The sequence below is a fragment of the Anoplopoma fimbria genome, chromosome 20 (assembly GCF_027596085.1).
Source record: "Anoplopoma fimbria isolate UVic2021 breed Golden Eagle Sablefish chromosome 20, Afim_UVic_2022, whole genome shotgun sequence".
NCBI classification, from domain to species: domain Eukaryota; kingdom Metazoa; phylum Chordata; class Actinopteri; order Perciformes; family Anoplopomatidae; genus Anoplopoma; species Anoplopoma fimbria.
The window spans coordinates 25,033,569-25,058,108 of record NC_072468.1 but is presented as its reverse complement, the minus strand read 5'-3'; the positions used below and the strand labels follow the sequence as shown (position 1 = coordinate 25,058,108).

Below are 24,540 nucleotides of genomic sequence, written 5' to 3'. Positions count from 1 at the left end.
CCACACAGCAGATATTATATTATATATATATATAACTGTATTATATATATAAAATAGTGAATATACCCTTGGCTGTTTTGAACTGTATTTTATCTTCATATAAAATGTGAAGAAAATTAAAAAAGACACAAAAAACTGTTTTTTTGGACTAATGATAAAACTGTGAATTTTCATGTTATATAAAAACTTAAACATTTTTCTGTTAGATACTTGTCCAAAGTATGTCTGTACGAAATTTAAAGACTTTAAACTAATCAGAACAAATCTTAAACTACATTTATGTTAGTCATTGGGCAGAAAAGGGAGATGAGTATCCAGGTTGCCTCCCTGACTACATTTCCCACAACCCCCCGCGGCAGATATCTCCACCCTACGTCACTTGTCGCCAGCTTCCTGTTGGAGTGTAAATGGATCCATGACACAGTTGTTTGGAGAACACAGCTTCTTGGGTAAAAAACCAGTGAACGTCCACAAAACCACCGACGTGGGTTGGACACTGAAGGCCGACAGTCGAGCCTTGTTCTCCGGCCGCGATGGAGGCGGTTCCCCGGATGCCGATGATCTGGCTGGACCTGAAGGAGGCTGGGGAGTTTGGGTTTAGCCCGTCCGTCAGACAGGTGAGCTGGGTGTGGAAGTGGATCAACAGGGGGTCAACCTCGAGGGGATTAAGGACGACTCAACCAAGAAGCCAAAGATAGCCTAAGTGGGCTATTTGTAGCTTATATATAGAGCAAAATCTGGCTTAAAAACCCTCCCCAGACCACCGCCTTTCCTTTGCTAGCGTTAGCTTCATGCTAGCTGACATGGGGGAAAAAACAAAACAATAAACAGTGATGTCATTGTCACGTGCAGGTTAGTCAGAGATGTCACTGTTTGACAGGTTTATAATTACTGATAGATTTCAGCTGGTGTCTTGGATTTCCTCCTTTTCTTCATGTGTTCAATACTTTTCCCCCTGTCATTCCATTTGATTTCACATAACTTGATTTCTGAATTTATTTGTTTGGTTTTCTTTGTATGTGTGGATTATTTGGGTTGTTACCGATGTTTGGTGAAAATTTCATGTCAATAGCACCTTTAGAAATATATTTACTGAGGGAAAATGGTCAATACTTTTTTTCCCCTGTGTCATTCCATTTGATTACACACAACTTAATCCATCCATCCATCCATCCTTTCCATTTGATTACACATAACTTGATTTCTGAATTTATTTGTTTGGTTTTCTTTGTATGTATGGATTACTTGGGTTGTTACCGATGTTTGGTGAAAATTTCATGTCAATAGCACCTTTAGAAATATATTTACTGAGAAAAATGCTTATACGAAAAGACAGCTTGTCAAACCAACATTAGAAATTGACAAGAGGCAGGATTGCTTTCTAATTACTGATAGATTTCAGCTGGTGTCTTGGATTTCCTCCTTTTCTTCATGTGTTCAATACTTTTCCCCCTGTGTCATTCCATTTGATTACACATAACTTGATTTCTGAATTTATTTGTTTGGTTTTCTTTGTATGTGTGGATTACTTGGGTTGTTACAGATGTCTGGTGAAAATTTCATGTCAATAGCACCTTTAGAAATATATTTACTGAGGAAAAAATGGTGACGTGTTCAATACTTTTCCCCATTCCATTTGATTACATTTCCATTCCATTTGATTACACATAACTTGATTTCTGAATTTATTTGTTTGGTTTTCTTTGTATGTATGGATTATTTGGGTTGTTACCGATGTTTGGTGAACATTTCATGTCAATAGCACCTTTAGAAATATATTTACTGAGGAAAAATGGTCAATACTTTTTCCCCTGTGTCATTCCATTTGATTACACATAACTTGATTTCTGAATTTATTTGTTTGGTTTTCTTTGTATGTATGGATTACTTTGGGTTGTTACAGATATTGGTGAACATTTCATGTCAATAGCACCTTTAGAAATATATTTACTGAGAAAAAATGGTCAATACTTTTTCCCCTGTGGCATTCCATTTGATTACACAACTTAATCCATCCATCCATTCCATTTGATTACACATAACTTGATTTCTGAACTTATTTGTTTGGTTTTCTTTGTATGTATGGATTACTTGGGTTGTTACCGACATTTGGTGAAACGTTCATGTCAATAGCACCTTTAGAAATATATTTACTGAGAAAAATGCTTATACTTATTTTACCCGCTGTATGTAATTTGCATGCTACTGTTGAGTAAACGTTATACACGCACAAAAAGGTAAAGAAGTGGCTAAGTTATACCTGTAACAACACCTTTCTGATCCAAGCAGGTGATTAAAAGGCATATCAAATTAAAAAGGACATCAAAAATATGAGTCCATAAAAGGAAGAAAATAAATTGAACACAAAATATGTATGTTAGATGTTATGACTCTTGATTCAGTGCTTCTAACTTTTTATGTGCATTTTTGAAGTGTTTGTTCAGATATGATGCTTGTTACATATGTTTGTCACAGTATAAAATCTTTGTTTTCATATTAATATGATATTACAACCTGATGTATGGTCAGGGTGGATTTAAGTGTGATTTTAACAAGGGGTTTCACAGTTGCACTGTTTTGAGCCACACTGATTTCTGCTGTAATTGAAGTGACAACACTTAAAAGCACATCTTACTTCCAAGCTCACACGTGTGTGTGATGTTTACAAGAAAAGGAAAATGCCAGATCATTCAAATGCTTGTTGCATTTTCCTGTCATCTTATTCTGTTGAACCGTTTTCCAGCACTTTCCTGGTGCAGATAAAATAACAGACCTTTGCCCTCTTGGGTTACTGTAACTGCTTGGTAATACTACTGTGAGATATTTTGCGACAGACTTCCCACCACACCTTCTGAAAATGTCAAGTTTATGTGCCTCAATATTAATCTGATAGCAGTTAGTATTGAACAGTGGTAGGATTTTTGTGATGTTAAACGCTTGGTATCATTTTGAAACAAGTCAAACAAATATAAAAGAGGTTAATGATACATTTGTTTTTGGCGAACTGCCCCGGTTATTAGTTAGAACTATATCTAAATTAGCTCCAGTTTAATTTGTTTACGTGGACAAAAGGCATAATAAAACAGATTTGACTTGTGGATCGGGACAAGGCAGGCCTGTATTGGTTGCTGTGTCATTGTGCATCTTCCCAGGAATGCTTGTGACTCTCCTGCTTCCATGATTTCATTAAGAAACAGAAGCACCAGTAAAACAATTAGAACGTCTGCAGGTTTGTTTACCTCCTGACCTGACAATAAGCAGCTTGCTTGCTTATTAAAGTGGCTCAAGGGGACAGGGAAAGCCTCGGCAAGGCATGATGGGAGAACTCCAGAGCCTACAAGAGAGTTCAAACTCCCGTCTCATGCTCAGGGCTAAAGATTAGCATATTGATGATTTAGCTACAGTTAAAAGACATATGAAGTGACTGTTAAAAACATGATTTTTCCTAACATATTAATTTCATTCAGGTTTCTCTTCTTTTTATTCAACAGCCTTTTTTTTAAAATATACCAACCGACTTGTTCTTTCCCTCTCTTTTCTTCCAGTTCATCTTGAAGAATTATGGAGAGAATCCAGACAACTACAATGAACAGCTGAAGAAACTGGAGACACTGCGACAGGTAGGTTCTTTGTGAAACATCTCCAGACACGGCAGAATCATTTTCTGTCTATGTGACTCTGCTCTGTCTATTGTAATAGGGGTTCCCTTTAAACCTCCTGATAAACGCAGTGAATCTAATCCAGCTGTCTACTCCAAACTCTTTTTTTGTGTAGATGTGTCACTTTTAATACACCAAACAGAAAAGAGAGGGCCCTGGTTCCAGGCTCGGTTCATTCCCTCGTATGACCACGACAAGTCAAAAAATAATATATATATATATCAGAAATATTAATTCCATATCTGATGTTGCACAATGAAATAGAAACATCCCAAAACCAAATAATGTATAAGAATTTCCCCACGAAACATACGCAAACGTAAAACAGACTTTAGAGTAAGATGTATCAAACATACTATAATTATATTATGATGAATGCTGTGATTTTATTTGCTCAAAGATGGAGATGAACAGAACAAATACATTATGGGAACTTGACAGAAAGTTGTGATTCTTATATTAAATGTCACCTGGCAGAACCTGTTTTCTCTTGGTGTGTTGCCATCTTTCTAGTAGTTGATATTTAGGTAAATTGGTAGTTGAGATGATGTGGTAGTAAACTGTTGAGAGCCTTCTGGAGGATTTGATTGGGTCATGTTGACCAAAACACCCAGACATCCATACTTTTGTGGGCCAAAGAGAGTCTCTCTCTCTCTCTCTTTCTCTGACATTCCTGCAAATTTCTAACTTTAACGCCCCATCTCCCACCCTATCTGCTGAAATTGAAAGGAAACCTGCATGCAGTGTTTCACAACTACAGAACCCACTCTGATATAGTGATGAGAACATAATTACTTGTGTGTGTTTCGTTTTATGTCCTGGGGGAAATTCTAATGACAGATAAGTGGAGTTAAAAGCCCAATCTAACCACTAAGTGGAATCTGCTTTGTTTTCGCTCTGTACTCTGTGGTTGTTCGCACATCCATCCCGGATCTGATCCCAGTCAGGAATCAAGTACAACGGACTCCTAAAAAAGAGCTTTTTGGCAATGCTCCCAAGAAAATGATTAATTCTAAACATTTGTAACTAAAAATTGTTGCTCTAAAGGTTGGATTATATTATGTAGTTGGGTCAAAGGGTGAGGTGGTGTAGATCAGCTGATTAAACTGGACTCCTTGAAAACTTGTTGTTGGATTGTTGTCGATGCAGTACACACTATGGCGAGCATCTTAATGGTCTCGCTTGTCACTTAGGTCAGGCTACCCTTGCATAGCAGCTTTGTAAGAATGCCAAACAAAAATCCAGATGTTTCTTTTGGTTTGATGAAAATGAGAAGTTGGACTGAGTTGCAAAATTTTGAATAGTTTTATTTCTAAAGCTTGGGAAATTAGACTAGCTGAATAATACACACATACAATATAAGATCATTTTATCTTATACATGTTAAGTATGAAGACATAGAGAACATACTATCCATGTTTTCCTATAAATGATGCATTTGTTCTTATACCTGTGTACATGGAAATTGTAGTCTGCATCGGCTTGTAAGGCTGTTTTGGCTTAGAATCTATTGATGTAAGATATTACATTTATATCAGAATACAGACCTCCTTCCCATCTGAGTAGATATTTGTTGTTATGCATCATTTAGTCCATTTAATATCAATATATTTGGGCGCTATTGAATTGTACATATTTTCCAGTATATCGTTATAATTGTCAATTTGAGAATGGATCAGCAGTTAAACAATAAATGTATTTGTATCTGCTTCACAGAGTGCGGTAAACGTGACGAGGGATTTCGAGGGATGCAGCACACTGAGGAAATACTTCGGTCAGCTGCATTACGTCCAGAGCCGAGTGCCCATGGGAACGGGCCAGGAGGCTGCAGTACCCATCTCATGGTAGTCACACACACACACACACACACACACACACACACACACACACACACACACACACACACTCACACTCACACTCACACTCAGAAAATAGATGGCACTCGTAATGAGTTTTTCCACACACCCATCCTGGCCTGAGCCCTGGAGGTCTGAAGCTTATTTTAGTTTCACACTCGCTGCAGTTTGCTCCGGATAAAAATGTCACCTCGCTGCCCTGAATCCCCATGAACAGCAGTGATAACAAAATAACAGGAACATTTTACCAAAAAGTTGAATCCAGGGAATGATCCCTGGCTGTTAAGACTGTAGTTTTGAATTAATGGTTTTGTTGTGTCAAATTGGTTACATGATTTCCCATCTCCTTGTACAGAATGGGATCAGGGTAATAACTGTATATTTATTTGCTGATATTAACCATTTGTTAAATAATAATGAATGAATATTCACTCATATTGTGCTTCTCTGATGTGAACTTTCTTATTTCATAATGACGTGTTTTACTTTAAACATTTAATTTACGTGATTACTTGAGCACATGATTTGTAAAATAGCTTATAACTACCATGTCTAATTTTGTGATACTGTTTACAAAATCATGTTAAATATGTATGTGTATAGACACTCTGCTCCTTTGTATTGTAATTGTATACCCTGTAATAAACCCTTATTTAATCTTTGTTTGTGTGCAGGACGGAAATTTTCTCTGGAAAAACAGTCACCCACGATGACATCAGCTATGAGCAAGCCTGCATCCTCTACAATCTGGGTGTGTTAAGTCATGAAGAGCAATTTATAGTTCTCTAGTTTTAAACGAGGCCGCTCGTTTTTACCCTTGCAGAAAACATTTAAAAAGACAGTTCAGACTCAGACTGTAAAGTTTATTATATTCTGGTTAGAATGAAATTTGTCTCTTGATAAAATAGTTATTTTGTGGTCAGAAGCCATTTTTTTTTATTGACAAATGTATAACATTTAACAAGCAAACAATTGACAATTAATTATCAAGATAGTTGCAGATTAATATTCTGTCAATCAACTTGATGTTTCTGCTCTAGCTACATATAGGGGTGTAACTATACATCGATCTGGATCAACATATTGATTCCAGGGCTGTCCTCAAACGATTGTGTTGACTAATCAATTTGTTGATTTAATCGACAGATCTGTAGTTTCTCCACCAAGAATTACACAAAAGCACCACTTTAGATATTGTGTTTACCAGAGATGTGATCATGAGTTTATATTTAATAAGTCAATCGGCATCACAGAAGCATTAAAAAAAAAGGCTAATCAAGTAAAGAAATCTAAATCGACTAAGACCAAAACATTTCAAGGATCTGACATCATCAATGTAGTGAGAAAAAGTTGATTCATCATCATCATCTTTAAGATACGCCTTTATTTTGAAATTCCCACGGCATGTCTGTGTCACCGGTTCAGTTCAAGCGCACCTCCTACCTACAGAGTCCAATAATAATATTGTCAGACCATAATTCAGTTGCTTCTTGTGAGTTGAAATAAATGTAACTGATCGTGTTAAATGAGCATATGATATTCTCTCTCTTAAAGCTCCCCTGAATTGAATCGAATTAAATTCATATCGTCTCAGACTTTTTGATCTGAGCTTACATCGTAATATTGTCCAGAGAATCAATATTATATTGTGATTTACACCCCTAGCGACATGGCTACATCGTGACCATTAATATAACCCCAACAGGATCTCTGTTTCTGTCAACTGTGCTTTATCAAACAAACAAAAATGCCCTGAGAAAACATTTAAAGGAAACTGAAAACTTAAGAAATGCTGAACATAGTCGACATGTTTCCCAAGCAGGCCAGTATTTCCTGAATGTGAAAAGCAGAGTAGGGGTTTCTGTCACACCTTCACCTTCTTCTAAGGTGTATGGAAAAGGAAAAAAGTCTCCAAAGGTTCAGACTTGTAGTATAAAGAGCTGACATTAAAGTTATTTATTCTTCAAGTACTGCTGAGTTAACAGAACGTATCTGTGGATTCTCTGTAGGGGCCCTGCACTCCATGTTGGGAGCCATGGATAACCGGGTATCTGAGGAGGTGAGACGCACTGACACACCTCAAACACACACACATGTATGCGCACACACACACACACACACACACTTAAGCGGACTCTCTGTTCTCCCTCCAGGGGATGAAGGTGTCGTGTACACACTTCCAGTGCTCGGCGGGGGCTTTCTCCTACCTGAGAGATCACTTCAGCCACAACTTCAGCGTGGACATGAGCCACCAGATCCTTAACCTCAACATCAACCTCATGCTGGTAGGTGACACACAAACATGCAAATACACACACACAGACACACACACACACACACACACACACACACACACACACACACACACACACACACACACACACACACACACACACACACACACACACACACACACACACACATACAGATGGAAACATGTCTCATCAGCCTGTGTCTGCCTCCCAGGGCCAGGCTCAGGAGTGTCTTCTGGAGAAGTCAATGTTGGACAACAGGAAGAGTTTTCTGGTCGCTCGCATCAGCGCTCAGGTCGACTTCTTACCATTAAATCTTATTCACATTTAACTATATCGCATCCTGTCGATCAATAATTATAATACTGGAGGTTCATAAGTGGATGTGGTGCTGCAGGTGGTGGATTACTACAAAGAGGCCTGCAGGGCTCTGGAGAACTCTGAGACGGCGTCCATGCTGGGAAAGATTCAGAAAGACTGGAAGAAACTGGTCCAGATGAAGATCTACTACTTTGCTTCTATTGCACATGTGAGTCTAATGAGAGAGAGTGAGAGTGTGTGTGGTGATTAAATGCATGCATGAACATGTCTGTGTGTTGGCACTTGATTATTTGGTAACAGTCTTCTTTGTTTTTTAACAGCTTCACATGGGGAAACAGGCCGAGGAGCAGCAGAAGTACGGAGAGCGGGTAGGACCAAATTTCTAAATTAGGAATTTGTTTTCCACCACTGCCAAGGTGCTGTGGCTTTGATTAGTTTTTTTTGCTAGTGGTCACTGCATTGTTCCAGACAGAAATGAACAGTCTCTCTGGGATATTGCAAATAATCAATGCAAATGTAACCATTCCTTGCAATATTTTGTATTAGAAAGTATTAGTTTCTGCAAGAAATACTAAAAGAAGAAACTTTGCAAATTTTTCAGTTGTCTGTGTAAAAGTAATTCAACATGAACGCACTTCTACAAGCCAATGTAGAAGATATGATTCTGCTTATCGGTCCGATTCTTTATCGATTCCCTTATTGTTATCAATTTTCTCTGTTGGAAAAAAAGTGTCTACACAGGTTTTCAGCGGAGTCAAAGCTAACTGTGTTTAACACATTGCATAATGTCTGCCTAATAACATTTAAGCATGTTAAAATAAACTATAATACTCCTATTCCTAACAGGATATTACTTTGAAAAGATATAAAACTTTAATAACTCTGAAACTGATAAAACAAATCATTTTCTTATAATCCTGCTGAGCCTGCCTGCGTGGCAATAAAGTTATTATAACACAGGATATTTACCCTCGATGAAGGACGTGCTGCTCGGTCGGGAAGCAGTGACTGATACATGGCATTCCTGGAATTTCAGCCCATGCTGCGTAGAAAGATGTTTCAGCATATTGCTGCTGTTTCCATCCTTCCTAGAAATGAGACTAAAGTATTTCTTTGTGAAACGAGGCCACGCTTTGGACAGTTTCTTCCTCTCCACTTTTTTTTTGTTGTTGCAAGTTTCCAGCAGCATAGACGCCAAATTTTTGATGGCATGAGTTTTTGCAACGCACATCTGTCAGTTGGAATCGATCCTTCCGGAGAATCAGACCAGTTAGAACCGGTTCTCATCTGGAACTGGTTCTCGATTCCCATCCCTAGTCACAATAATCACCAAAACTTCTTTAAGCTACTTTTACTGTCTTATATTCTTAGTGATCTGCTTTTCCTCTTGCTCAATGCCTCAAAGTTTTCTCTATATTACTCATGTTTTCCACTCCTCTGCATTTCCTTCTGTTGCTCATCTAAATGTTCTCTTTCCATCAGTTGGCGTATCTTCAGAGCTCCCTGGACAAACTATCTGAAGCCATCAAGCTGGCCAAGGTAGAACTGCAGCCATTAACACATGATTAGATGATTTCAGTGTCAGCCGTAACCCGTCCTTAGTTTATTAAATCAATGTGCACAAACACACACACTAACTCTCCTTTGTGTTTTCTTGGGACAACCAGGGACAACCTGACAGCGTGCAAGACGCCTTGAGATTCACCATGGACGTTATCGGGGGAAAGTGAGCAATACATCTTGTGTCACTTGTCATTTTTGTTATTTACCTGTAGTTTGAGGTTGTGTCTTTCTTTTGATCAAAACCTGTAGAAATGTCTTGTTAGAATGTCTTCTTTTTTTCACCTACAGGTTTAACTCGGCCAAAAAGGACAATGACTTCATCTACCATGAGACGGTTCCTTCTCTGGAGACTCTGGCCTCCGTCAAAGGTAACAGAAGCTTCAGTGTGTTCTCCGGCTGTGCGTTTATCACTGTGTGCATGCAAGGCTGCATTTACATATAGATGTATTTTGTTACATGTAAGTATGCAGAATTTGTCTAACTGGGTGTGTTGGTGTTTGTGCATCTATGTGACTCAGCAGATTTCACAATTTCAAAAATCTTGGACATATTACATTGTATTAAGTTATAGATTATAAAGTGTTTTGGAAATAGTTTTGTTTAGCAGGAAAAAACATAATTAAATCTTAAATTGGAGCATTCATGTGTTTGATGCATAACAGCCAGTGAAAACTCTTATTAGTGAGTTAATCACTTTGAGAATCAATTTTTGTCCTAATTAGCTGGCTGAGCAAAGCAATTATTGCGAATTGGGGCTTTTACGAACCATTATTTTTCGTAGAAAGTTTTAATTCTGTTGTATTTGATTCTGGATTTAACATGATCTTTCTTAATTTGTAGGAATCTTAAAAAGAGAATCAGATTTTCTGTCCTAATTAGCTGGCTGAGCAAAGCAATTATTGTGAATTGGGGCTTTTACGAACCATTATTTTTCGTCAGTTAATCTGCCGATTGTTTTCGAGATTTAATAGGTTATCGGTTTCCGTCCATAAAATGTCTGAAAAAAGTGACAAATGGCGATCGAAATTTCCAAAGTCCACGTTGAGATATTCAAATATCGTTCGAACAGACTTACAGTGAAAACATATTAAGTATATTATAATAGCTGACTAAGGAAACCAACAATATTCTCAATTGACAAGCTGGAATCAATGGATTTTTTTATTTTTACAAGAAATTAGTAATTCATTGATCATCGATTTCCCAATATTTCTGAATATTGTGCTGCCTTTTATCCAAAATGCTCTCATTGCTTCTCAAACTGATTTTAATAAGGACAAACTACAGAGACTCGTGTTCTGTTGATCGATTCTATATAAAGTCGAGCTAATGTGTTACTGTGCCAGTAAAACCAGCTGCTCCCCGTCCCTCCAAGGTGCCCCACTGGTGAAAGCTCTACCAGTCAACCCCACAGACCCCAGTGTTACCGGACCAGACCTGTTTGCCAAGTTGGTGCCAATGGCCGCCCACGAAGCCTCTTCGCTGTACAGGTGGGCGCCTTCAGTGGATGCTAAGTATTAGACCGGTGAGGAAGAGTGAGTTTAGTTCACTAATGTCTGTGGTTATGGGTTTTTTTTCCAGTGAGGAGAAGGCCAAGCTGCTGAGGGACGTCATGATCAAGATTGAGAGCAAGAATGAAACACTAGAGTGAGTACGAGTTTGTGTAACTATAGAAACCAACCTCGGCGATGACGTGTCATTAATTGAGAAATGATTATTTTAGTGGTGAGTGCCATAAAGAATCTTTTTATGGTCATTTCTTACTCTGAACTCGGTGCAGGAAAGTAAAAGTGATTTACTGAAAGGAACAGAATATGTTTATATATATATTTATTTAACCAGACCTCACTGTGTCAGTACGAGCTGACGGGTCTCGTCTCCTCCTGCAGGCAGTTCATGGACTCTCTGGGTTTGGAGCCGGAGTCGGTGGACAACCTGGACATGTACAGCCACATCCCTCCGGTCCTGATGGAGAAGTGTGCTGCTCTCAGTGTCCGACCCGACACCGTCAAGAGCCTCATCCAGTCCATGCAGGGTCAGTGAGAAAACACAAACACACACATTTTGATTTATGATCTAATTGGCCCTAATTAGCTAAAACAAATGAACAAACAGACCTTCTGAGTTAAAACCTCGACAGTTTTGAGAGTCATTTAAACATTCTATTTATTTTGACCATTACATTAATCCTATGCATACATTTTTAAGGTAATAATGGCTACATTTCTATGAAGTTTCAACATTTAAGGGTAGTATTTCTCAGAATATGTGCCAGAGCTTTCGTAAAATACGAAAAACGTTTGTCGCAACACTAAAACCAGTTTTGAAAGTTTATGGACTACAGCAGTATCTTCCTACAGTTGAACTACACTATATATTTGATATTTTATCGTTTATATATATACACAGTTTTTCTGTAACATGGACACATTACTGCTAAATATATATCTAAGCTGCTGAATATACTGTAAACTCACTTGAATACATGACAATTGTACCTAAGTCATAAAGCAACCTGTTAAATTAACCATTCAATAATTATTCCAGCATATTTGAACTCTTCACAATTTCACTAAGTATTCAGTATTATTTACAATTTACAGAAACACTCTGACTCATAGACAATGTATGTTGTAACTAAGGGTTTATGTTACTCTTACCCAGCTTTGCTTCTGTGCATGTACAAAAAAAAAAACCCCGTCAGATTTCTGGTATGTGTACTTGTACCCTGCCAATAAAGCTGATTCTGATGATCCAAAAATAACTTGTTAGCACAGGCATGCATAATGTACTTCCCCAAACTGTGGAAGAACTTATTCTATCAAGTCTTGTTTTTGTTTGCCATGTGTGTTCTGTGCAGCTTCAGTGTAAATAATGGCTGTCACTTTTTCTCGCCTCTGTAGGGCTCTCGGGCGTCTTCACCGATGTGGAGTCTTCTCTGAGGGAGATAAGAGACGTCCTAGAGGAGGACGAGGCCGGCAGGCGGGCCCTCCAGGAGGTGGGCGGCCCCGCTGCGGGCGAGGTGCACCCGGCAGCGCAGACCCAGGCTCTGGCTGAGATCCGCAGGGACCTGGAGAAGTACATGGAGGCCCACGAGAAAGCCAGCTTCACCAACACGGAGCTCCACCGGGCCATGAACCTGCACATCAGCAACCTGCGTCTGCTGGGGGGGCCACTGGAGAGTCTGAAGGAGGCCCTGCCCCGGCCCCAGCTCAGCGAAGGTGAGGGGGGGGGGTTTGATGGCTGAGCATATGTGTGTGTGTGTGTGTGTTTGTGTGTGTGTGTGTGTGTGTGTTTGAGAAGGGTTTTGGGTCTTATCACACATGTTTTATCAATGCAAAGCACAAAGATAAATTGCTGAAACTCAAGATTATTTACATTATTTACATTGATTATTTCAGATTTTTATTTTATTTTACTTTATTTAGTGCTTTTTGCATGAACATACAATTGCGTCATAAGAGCATTCATAAAAAGTAAAAAGGTATATCTCCTTTTACACAAAGATGTTGTAAAAAGTGCAAAATATATTCTAGGTTTTAGATGTTTAACTCTGAAGTTGTCGCTACATTGTTTTGTGAAAAATATGTACACTATATAACTAATCTTATGAAAGAAGGTAAAGATTTTGGTATATGCTCAATGTAAGGAAGAAAAAAACTTTATTTATACAGCACCTTTCACAACAGGGCTTACAAATGCTTCACAGTTACAAATATGATATTCAAAACGCTGAACAGGTGTAATAGATGCATTTGTCATGTTTAAATTGTGAATGTAACCCTCTGTTTGTGTGTGTGTGCGCAGATGAAGTAGCCGGGCTGCAGTGTATGAAGAGGATCCTGGGGAAGGTGCAGGAAATGAGGGAACAGAGAAGCTCTTTGGAGAAACAGCTGCGTGACCTAATCCACCAGGACGACATCACCTCCACCCTCGTCACCACAGAGAGGGCCGACATGAAGGTATGCTGTTGCCCCTGATTCCCTAAAGTAAATGCAGATTGTAACTTTAAGGAGGAGTCTGCTAACTTAGATTGCACCAGAGCCGGTGGGTTTGGTGTTGAGCTTGTGGCTGAAGTAGAGGAATCGTTACACTTTGAGACCTCTAACGAACCCGTGTCCTTTCAGCGTATATTCGAGGAGCAGCTGAAGAAGTACGAGCAGGTGAAGGTGTACATCGACCAGAACCTGGCGGCTCAGGAGAACATCCTGAAGGCCCTGACGGAGGCCAACGTCCAGTACGCCTCGGTCCGTAAGGGCCTGAGCCAGACGGAGCAGCAGTGGAACGCCACCGTCCAAGGACTGGTGGGCTCCTACGAGGCCTACGAGGACCTGATGAAGAAGTCGCAGGAGGGGAAGGAGTTCTACGAGGACCTGGAGGCAAAAGCATCACGTCTGCTGGAGAGAGCGAAGAACCTTTGTCAGACCAGGGCCGAGGAGAGGAAGCCGCTCTTGGAAAAGTAAGGCACACATTGAAACAATAATGGAGTGAAGAGTTTTGAAATATGAACCACAAGAAACCTTTTGTTTGAATTGTAGGCAAAGAAAAAAGGATCTGGTTTTCTCTGCCTGTTGCTTGCCTCCTTTTGTAAATGTTATCTCTTGCCGGCACCCTGTTTTCTTATAATTTTTTGCTCCGATCACAAAGAAACAGGACTGTTCTTAACAGACTGTAAGACACCTGCTGCAGTAAAATGAGAGGTTTTCTAAAAGGGTTCTGGTGCTCAGAAACACTACCACTTTCATCCACAGGGACCGCCAAAATCAACACAAAATGAAAGTACCTTGAAATAACTTTAAGAAACAATGTGAAAAAAGGAAACTGCTGAATCTTCTATTTAAAACCCCTGATGTTCATGTTCTCTCTGTTGTTTGTCTCCTCCTCAGAGAGACCCAGAAGAAACCCCCGGCACGACCAACGGCAGCCAAGCCCTCCCTGAAGCCAAAGTCTTCGGATGTGGACTCGGCCTGCTCCAGCCTGGACGATCCAGAGTTGGCCCAGCTTAGTGCAGCCATCTTGGCCTTGGGGGGTGACCTACCCGAAGAGCTCCGCAGCCTCCCCCCTGACATTCCCACCTTCTCCAGCTCTGCGGCTCGTATGCAGGGTCCTGAAGCCTTCCTCCCCCCTAACGCTCACATGGGCGGCAGCAGCTCTCTACCTTGGCCCGGTGCTCAAGCAGCCGGTCTTCCTCACTTCCCTGCCAACCTGCCTCCTCCAGAGCTCCTGGCACGGATCGCTCAGTATCCTACTTCTGGACCTCTGCCGCGTGGACCCCACCCTCAGATGCCTCCACAGATGCCTCCGCAAATGCCAAACCAAGGAGGTTATCGGCCACCCCATCCTCAAGCCCCCCAACCCGGCCTCGTAGCCCCAACTCCAGTCCGGCCCTCTACTACCACCGTGGATAGCATCCAGGCCCCTATCCCCAGCTACGCCCCTACGACACAACACCACCCTCACCCGCCTGCAGCCTCTACCGGCTACGCTGTACCCCCACATATGGGAGGCTACCCCCAGTATATGCCCCGACCGGGAATGCCCGTTCAAGGCCCACCGCCCCAACCACAGCAGCAGAAACAGCAGTACCCTCAGCCCGTCGGGCCTCCACTGCCTCAGGGGTACCAGCCTGGACCGAGGCCTATTCCTGGCCCTCACCCTCATCTGCAGGCTCCGCAAGGCTACCACCATGGGTATATGCCCCCTCAGCCTGGAGTTCCTCCCCATTACCAGCAGGCGTTCCCGGGTCAGCTGCAGCATCCTCAACAGAACGGCTATCAGCCCCAGCATCAGCTCCCCCAGGGCTACCAGAATCCACCGGGCTACGTACCCCAGCACCACCCTCAGATGATGCCAGGCTCCATGCCGAGGCCACCGCAGGGCCAGATGCCACCTCAGGGTGGACATCCACACATACCCCCAACTTCTCAGCCAGCACCTCCTGTATCTCAACCCTACCTACCCCACCCCCACCCCCACCCCCACCAACAGATGCCCCCTGGACTCCCTCACCAACACATGCTGCCACAACAGCAACAAATGTCAATGCCCCCTAATGCCCAGCAGATGCAGCACCACCCACAGATGCCAATGCCGCCAGTCTCACAGAACTACATGCCCCCTACGAGTCAGCCCATCCACCCCACCCTGCGGCCTCAGATGCCTCCAGCCTCACAAGTTCACATGGGCCCTGGTTCTCAGGTCCAACTGCCAAGGGGCCCTATGCCACAGATGCCTCCAAATGCACTACCCCCACAACATCACCCCCACCCTGGACAGCCCCCTATACCAAATATGCCCCAACAGCCCATGCGGATGCCCAGCCAGCCCCAGACTCTGCCCCCTCATTCTGGGGGAGTGTGCTACCCCGGAGGCGCTCCAATGATGCCTCAGCAGCCTCTGGCTCCACAACCTGCAGCCCCCAACAACCTCAGGCTCCTCTTCCCATGACTCACCCACAGCCTCCCACTATGTATCCTTCAGCTCCAGGAGCTAATGTGCCTCCGAGTGCTCCACAGCAGCCCCCCCCCATGGGCCAACATGGACCCCACGTTCCCCCCACACAGCACCTGATCCAGCCCTCTCCTGGAGGTCCTCCAGCGCCTCAACTGCCCAGCGTTGTCCCGCCGTCCCCTTCGCCTTCCCCCTCCCCATCTCCCTCTCCAGGTCCCACCTCTCTGAGTCTGAATCCCCAGCAGAGACCCACGCCAGCCCCCACCCCCGGAGGTGCAGCTCCACCCACCCTTCCCTCTCCCTCCACTGTCTCTCCCTCCACGTCGTTGTTTCAGCGCCAGAACTCGAGCACAGATGACCTCCTGTCTTCGAGCCCAGAGAGCCAACCAGGAGGCACCAAGGCTCCGACCAACGTCCTCCAACCCACCAAAGCCGACCCGCAGGACGGGGAGCGTCGCAAGAAGAGCTCCCAGGCAGTTCTGCTGATCCAGGGTGACCCGTACCAAGCGCCGGAGCGCGTCGCCCATCTTCACGGCGAACTGGAGCGTTACAGGTCCCAGGTAGATTCCCTGGAGCACCCCACGGAGAGCGAGGGAGGCCTGTCGGTGCTGGACGCCCGCTGGAAAGAGCTACAGGACCAGCAGGAGAAGGACGCCCGCCAACTGTCCATCGCCATCGCCCGCTGCTACACCATGAAGAACCGTCACCAGGACGTCATGCCCTATGACCTCAACCGCGTGGTGCTGCAGTCGGGCAAAGACGACTACATCAACGCCAGCTACGTGGAGGACCTGTCGCCGTACTGCCCACGCCTTATCGCCACGCAGGCGCCGCTCACCGGCACAGCGGCCGACTTCTGGCTGATGGTGTTTGAGCAGAAGGTGTCAATGATAGTCATGCTGGTGTCAGAGCAGGAGCTGGACAAGGTACGAAGTTCAGTTAAATCTGCCCTGGGATTAATATGGAAGTGATTAAAACAACACCTGTTAAATGTTATAAATACTTAAATGTATTAATGACATTTAACATTTTCATTTCTTTAATGAAGAGGGCTTTTTCTTACTCAAAAAAAGAAAATATATCTTTTTTGGGATACAAATTCTGCACCTAATGATGGTATTATTGAGACAAAATGAATAAAAATAGATTTTTTTGTTTTGTTGTTAGTCGTTAAGGACTTTGAGTGCTTGTTGGTTTAAAAGATGAATTTCTAAGTTTGTATTTTTCCTTTTTAATGCAGTCATTGAGAAAAAGATTTCACCACAGTGTCTATTAAGTAGCTTTCAATCACCATCACATGATCCCCAGTAATTCATTTAATTATTGCTTTAATGAAACATTATTAATTATCATCAATTATTAAAGATATTTAGAATGGCTTAAACATTTAGTTTTGTGAAGACATTGTAGACATATTGATAATCAGCTAGTCTTAATAAAAAGAAGGATAAGTTCTTAAAGTTCCTTTTTTTAACAGCTCGTATAGATGAACCCTGTAAATGTCACTTCCTCATCCCTCACCTATCCTTTTGTTACCATCTGCCTGTTTAACCTCGTCCTCCATCTCTCCCAGGGAAAGGTTATGCGTTACTTCCCGACGGAGCGCGGCCAGCAGGTCTCTCAGGGACCAATCACGCTCAGCCTCACCATGCAGAAGACGACGCCCACGCACGTGGAGCGTATGATCAGCCTGCAGTACCGCGACCAGAGCCTGAAGCGCACCGTGGTCCACCTCCAGTTCATCTCCTGGCCGGAGCTGTAAGGGATTCACTTTTAGTTTCTGTAGATAAATACACACGGCTCTGATCATGTGAACAGTTTATTGCTGGTATTCATTATTCTAACCTTTTATTTAATCAGAGGAGTCATCATTTATTTCATGTTTCTCATCAGGGCGCTTCCTGACAGCAAGAGCAACCTGCTCAGATTCATCCAGGAGGTTCATGGACACTACCTCCACCAGAGGCCCTTACACACACCTGTCGTGGTGCACTGCAGGTGAGTGTGTGTGTGTGTGTGTGTGTGTGTGTCTCATGGTGTGTTGAAATCTCTCTCAGTATATATTCTAGATATCCAAATGATGCTTTAAACTATGGTTGGTAATGTTCTTAAAAACATTTTTTGTAATATTTTTTGAAATTCACATTATGTCATGACGGCGATCAATAAATCAAATGCTAATTATATATATATTAAAGAGTAATTAAAGAGTGCCTTGGCAAACAACATGAGGCTGATAACAAAATGAAACAGGAACAAAAAACAAGATAAGTCTTTATTGATCCACAGAGGACAGAAATAAATATATAAATTAGAAAATAAACAATAGGAGGTATATGATGTTAGAATAAGATAAGAAGTAAAAGTAGAAACTATTAAAGAGCAATTAAAGACAGAAGTAAGCAAGTATATCCTAAAAAGCAACTGAAACAAAATATGCACAATGGGGATTTTGTTCCTCGGTCCAGTCATTTGAGCTCCTCGGTGTTCTGGTAGAAGTGTTTCTTAATAATCAGCGGCTGTACTCTTGTCTCTCAGCTCGGGCGTCGGACGCACCGGCGTCTTCTGTCTGCTGTACGCCGCTCTGCAGGAGCTGGAGGCCGGAAACGGGATCCCAGACCTCCCACTGCTGGTGAAGAAGATGAGACAACAGAGGAAGAACATGCTGCAGGAGAAGGTCAGACACCAAGACATCAACATACTAGATAGATATTCATTTATTATTATTATTCTTTTTAAATATTCTCTTTTTTTGCGTCCGTCTCCAGCTCCACCTGAAGTTCTGCTATGAGGCCGTGTTGAAGCACGCTGAGCAGGTCCTTCAGAGACACGGCATCACTACCGCCACCTGCAGCAGGAACAGCAGCTCTGCAGCCACAAAGGTTTGACTTCTTCAAAACTCCAAAAACTCAGTTCAGCTTCACCAGAAAATAGTCTAACTGGCTTTAATGTTCTTTAATGAACTCAAACTCACTGGCTATGGTTTGTGTTGTATTGTGGTATCCCCGGTATCACACTTCAGACTTGTGATTGCTGGAAAAGCAACACGTTACTAATAACATTATTTATGGTCGGTCTTCAGACCTCTGACATTTTTCGGTAAAAATAATCAACGAAACACCATTATATTCTTGGATCAGAATTTTCAGATGTATATCTTTATACCTTTTTAAATAAAAGAAGTGAGAAAATATATATATTTTTTATTGTAATGTGGTTGATGTGACTCTACAGTGTTAGTAGAATCTCTGTTCCTCTGGTGACTCTTATTCCCTGGTAGCTCCAGTCTCTTAAATAATTCAAACTTTATTTTTAATGTTGTATTATTTTACATTTTGCCCTCCTGATTGTTCCAAAGGAGTTCTACGAGTTCTGGTCAGACGAGGTACTCCTTTTATTTTCAGTAGAGCTGCAGCAGTAGTTTAGTTATTATTTAGTTTATTATTATCAGTTAGAGGAACTTTATTTTTTCTCCGTCTCTCCTCTCCGTCTCCCTGCAGCCTTACTCCAGACAGGAGTCCCAGCAGGACATCGTCCTCGGCGGTGACATGCCCATCAGCTCCATCCAGGCCACCATCGCCAAGCTCAGCATCCGGCCGCCCAGCGCCACGGACCCCGCCATGGAGGCCCCCTACGGCCCCGAGGGGCAGGTCGGCGCCGTCCTGCCGGCCCTCGACTCTCTGGGTGACGTCCAGCCGCTCCAGGACGCCTTCCCCCCGCGGACCTCCAGCCGCCCTCCTCCTTCAGCCCGCCTCTCATCTCCCCTACCAACTCTCCTCCTCCACCACCACCACCCAACGGTCTGGACGCCGTCTCCCCCTCCACGCCACCGTTAGCCGACCACCCGGAGGCCCCGCCCAGCGTCAGCCCGCCTCCCGCCCCGGCTCCCTCGTCCCTGGAGCTGCTCGCTGCCATGACGCCCGAGGCCTTCTCCATGGAGGGAGGGGGGAAGGGGAAGCATCGGGTGACCAAGCAGAGCTTCTTGAAGCCGGCGGAGGGTCAGGGTCTCCACGGGACCCGAGGCGAGGAAGGCGACGACCCGCTCAGCAGCCTGGATCCGCTCTGGAGCCTCGGCAAGCGCTGAGAAGACTCCCACGGTCCGCTGTCTTCATCTCACCTTCTACGCGCTCTCTAATCCTGCTTTTAAGAAGAAAAAACTAAAAAAGTGTGAGACATTTTAGCGGTGTTGATTACCAAGACGTGCCTGGTGGCAGATGGTAGGGGTTCAGTTCGGACGTTTGATTCCTGAGACACAAACACACACTCGCTTCTCCTTCCATCACTGGTGGCTTCTGGGAGCAGATGGCTATGCACTCGTCTGTGTTCCTTCATTCCTTACGTCACTCTTTGCTGCTTTTTCTTTTCTTTTCTTTATGTCTGTATGTTCTGCACTCCCAGCGCCTGATCTGGGGCCCGAAAAACATTAAATCCCAGCATGCACTCCACTTTCATAGCCCCCCCCCGTTCCCCTCACAGGGTGTGATGGTGTTCGGCCACTCCCTTCTGCGCTGGTCTGCGATCGTTTTATTAACTGGAAATAATGGATGCATGGAGTTGCAGGCAGGCCGGAGGAGCTGGGTGGAGCTATTTTTAAGGACGCAACATGTAACTCAATCAGTCGTCATGGTAACACAGAGCAGCATACAAATCAGCACGTTCTAACCAAGTTGATTTTTCTTTTTCTTCATCTGTAACACTGTAAATATCTTAAATAAAGTTAGATTATTCCAAAAGTTCTTCTGGTAAACTTTCACTAATCGTTCATTATTGTAAAAAACATATTAAATAAATCCAGTAGACAGACATCTGTTGTGGTATCAAAGCCTCTTTTATTTTGAAAATTAGTACAAAGTCTTGCGCTTTTTCTTTTGTGTTACAAAAAAGTAAATAAGTTACCTCCACTACTACAGCCTGCGTAGATATCGTAGCCAGCCAATGAGGGGAGGAGGCTGGAGGAGCAGACCCGGGGGATTTAAAGACAGTAACTTCTATTCTCCACAGTTCTGATTTTCCTGACAGCTGTACAAAACCGTGAGAAATGAAATGATACAGAATCTGATTTCTACTTGCGTTAAATATCTGGTGTTATTGTGAGGATGCAGACGCAGGAAAGGTTACTTTTACCAGGATGTCGTTTGTTTGATACGGTACAAAGAGACGGATGGATGAGAGCAACAGGATGAAAGAAGGATGTTTGAAGCAGCAGAAACCAGCATGGTTCTCTAAAAGTGAACTGAACATATTCATAAACTGACAAAAGTAGTGTTGGATAATAGATTGTTACAAGGCCAAGTCCTTCTGTGATGAACCAAAAACACCACACCCCTCCCCTCTTTAAAGGAATAGTTCGACATTGTGGGAAATACTTTTATTTGCTTTCTGGTGCAGAGTAAGATGAGAAGATCTATACTACTCATATCTGTCAATTATTAAAGATATATAAGGTTACAGACAGCAGCAGGTTAGCTAAGTTTAGCACAAAGACGACTACTATTGACTTAAGATATATATATATATTTAATTCACTGTTTAGTGAGCTTTAAAGGTGCTGGTAGGTAGACTTTGTTAGCATCTGACAGAGCCAGGCTAGCAGTTTCCTGTCTTTATGCTAAGCTAAGCTAACCGGCTACTATCTGTAAGTTAACAGTTGGCTTCACACTAAATAAGAGTGGTATCAATCTTCTCATTTCACTGCCAGGAAGCGAATAATGTTGAGCATCTTTACCGAAACATCCAACTTTTGCTTTAAATCAAATTCACATTGCAAGAAAACAAGTTAAAAAAAAAAAACCTACAACAATCTACAAAGTAGCCATTTTACTATTTCTACAGCTTTCAAAACTACCGTTGACAACAAAAAAAAAAAAAAACACAAGCTAATAAATGAGCAGGTCACAGGTGTGATTCCTTTGGACTCTGAAGCTGTGGACCAGAGAAACCACACCTGTGACCCCGTGACCCCGACATGTCTGCGTGTGAACTTGGTTAACGAGTCTAGTCGTGTTCACGCGTGTGCGTTAGAGGGTTAGTAGTGCATTGAGTTAGTGTTGCGGTGCAATACTGTAAAGGATGTTTAGTTTAGGCGCTGTTTTTATTTGTCTTTATGGATTTGTTCCTCACTACATTCAGTAGACGCAGATACAGTAGATGGATGATTTGGGAGGAAATACATTCTGTAGGATGTTGGTGTGAAACATGAATGATTACATTCTTACAGCAGGTATCCAGAGTTAAAAGTTAAGCATCCAACAGAAGAGATAAAATGTCCAACAATTTACTGTTAGTTTTGTTACTTTATCAAATATTAAACTGATTTTAGGTACAAACTAGTGGTAAATCATTATTTCATCTCTTAACTACGCTTCAATGCAGAACAGATTCTTAAACATGTAAAAGCTTAATGAGCAAATTAGCCAAATGGTTTTGGTTGTAAAACCTCAGTGGACCAAAAGAGACATTTTGAATTTCAACTGTGCAACATTTCAATCAAACATGGATCTTAAATCAGGTGCAAAGCATTTCCACAGAGTTCTTCTGATACCACTTTTTCACTCCCGATTTCCATGACTGACTTTGCGTATTGATTGATGGAGAGTATTTTGTCATTAGCAGTTTTGAATATGTATCGAAAGCTGCTGTGGAAATGCTTTTTGCCTCATGGAGATTTATGACTCATCAGAACGTTGCACATTGACAGTTAAGAAAACATTGTGCCGATTCTATTAGACTTTCTCGGTTGTTCGTACCTTTCAAAAGCTATTTTTTTAAGTATCAAAGAGATGTTTTAATGTTCATACATCTGGTCCAATGCCTCCAAGCTTTTAGATATTAGGATTACTTTATTTGGCAAAAGTTATATTTCTCTCTGAAATCTAAAAATAATACATGGTCTAAAATAATTGACCACAATGAGAGCATCTGTGTATATATTGCTATTTATTATTCGCTTACAGGGGCATAAAAACAGCTAGTTTTTAAAAGGAGACTATTAAAGGTGCTGCTGGATATAATAACTGTCTTTTCTTCACATTTTCACTGACTGGCTGCAGAAAGAGGCGGAGAGGTTTCAAGACAAACTCCACTTAAGTTTGACAACAAGATGTTCTGGACGTAAGTTTTGTCATTATTTGTGGGCAAAATGAAAATCCAGGATTGGAAACAGTTTAAGTTGAACCAGCTACAGTAAACCACAATTAAAAAAAAAAATCTCTAAAGGGCACAATTTATTTAAAAAATACGACAGCCAATGTAAACATGACGTCAGCTAGAGACAGCCTGTGCAGAACAAAGTCAGTATGCTCATCCAAAATTCAAGCAGTTTAGAAGACGGAGGTAGCCTGATGAAGGTGTAGCACACAGGGGCCCCTCGTACAGCATCAGTAACCCCGGAACCGGAGCCCGAGGGTGGGATAAAAGGAGGAACCTTTTCTGCTACAGCCCCCAAACTCCATAACACCAAACACTTCAGTGTTTCCAGTTCAATATCACAAAGAAAGAAATTGTTTTATAACCAAACGCCCCGACCCCGCCAAACAAACAATCACCATCTGACATTTATTTCATTATTTCCACATTGTTATAGTCTTGTTTAAAAACTGGGATTAGCCATTCATAAACAAACTGTTATTCAAAAATGTATCGCTAATAAATAATAGATTTATACATATAAAAACAGCCCCCTATGGAGTTTAACTTTATACAGTAATCATCAGTTCTCTCCCTCTCTCTCACACATTTCATTTCACTCATCAATTTTTGTTTTCAGCAGTGTTATGCCATAAAAAGGGCCTAGATTCATTCATTCATTAATTCATTCAGTCTCAAACAAACAAACACACACACACACACACACACACACTCACAATATAACTGCGCAGCTCATCCCAACAGGCCGTGGACCCGTAGAGCTCGCTGATGCTGCACTTTGCTGTTTTCGAGCAAAAGAGGCAGCAGGAATATTAAAAAATAAGGAGACAGTTTTATCTTCCTCTCTGGGCGGGTGGAGTCACAGTGAAGGCCCACCCGTATAAGCAGCATAGAGGGCAGAGCCACAAAACAAACACGCATTTAAAAAAAAAAAAAAAGCACAAACTGGTGACTGGTGGATCCTCTTTAAGTGAGACACATCCAGCTTTTCTTTAACGGAACCTCAGGACCCTCGTAAATGTCAACAACTCGGTATCGAGGGTACGTCACCCTCCTCCGGTAAAACGCAGCAGGTTGCACAATCAGTCCTCAGCTTGTTTCCTCTTCCTCATTACATCCAGGTTTGTACTTAAAACTTCTAAAAAAACAAAAAGAGCCTCGTATGTACATGGTAACCAGTATAGTAATGGTGACTCCTTTGGTTGTCAGAAACAACAAAAGAAAGTAAAAAAAACAAAAAACAAACAGTGAAAGTTGAAGTGATGAATGGGTAAAGGATGTTCTGAGTGCATG

General features: G+C 42.2%; 1 protein-coding gene across 1 annotated transcript; it reads left to right on the top strand.

Annotated features, from left to right (window-relative positions):
* Positions 1-409: 409 nt before the first annotated feature.
* Positions 410-24,492, top strand: ptpn23a (protein tyrosine phosphatase, non-receptor type 23, a). The gene is given in 26 exon segments (XM_054622078.1): positions 410-617; positions 3,546-3,620; positions 5,376-5,503; positions 6,190-6,266; positions 7,525-7,574; positions 7,669-7,800; positions 7,982-8,062; positions 8,165-8,296; positions 8,409-8,456; positions 9,571-9,627; positions 9,756-9,814; positions 9,940-10,019; positions 11,027-11,141; positions 11,233-11,298; positions 11,541-11,686; positions 12,555-12,872; positions 13,459-13,613; positions 13,779-14,110; positions 14,538-16,066; positions 16,069-17,027; positions 17,675-17,859; positions 17,995-18,099; positions 18,640-18,778; positions 18,870-18,983; positions 19,602-19,818; positions 19,821-24,492. Coding segments are annotated over 26 exon segments (5,748 nt in total). The 5' UTR covers positions 410-533; the 3' UTR covers positions 20,186-24,492.
* Positions 24,493-24,540: the final 48 nt, after the last annotated feature.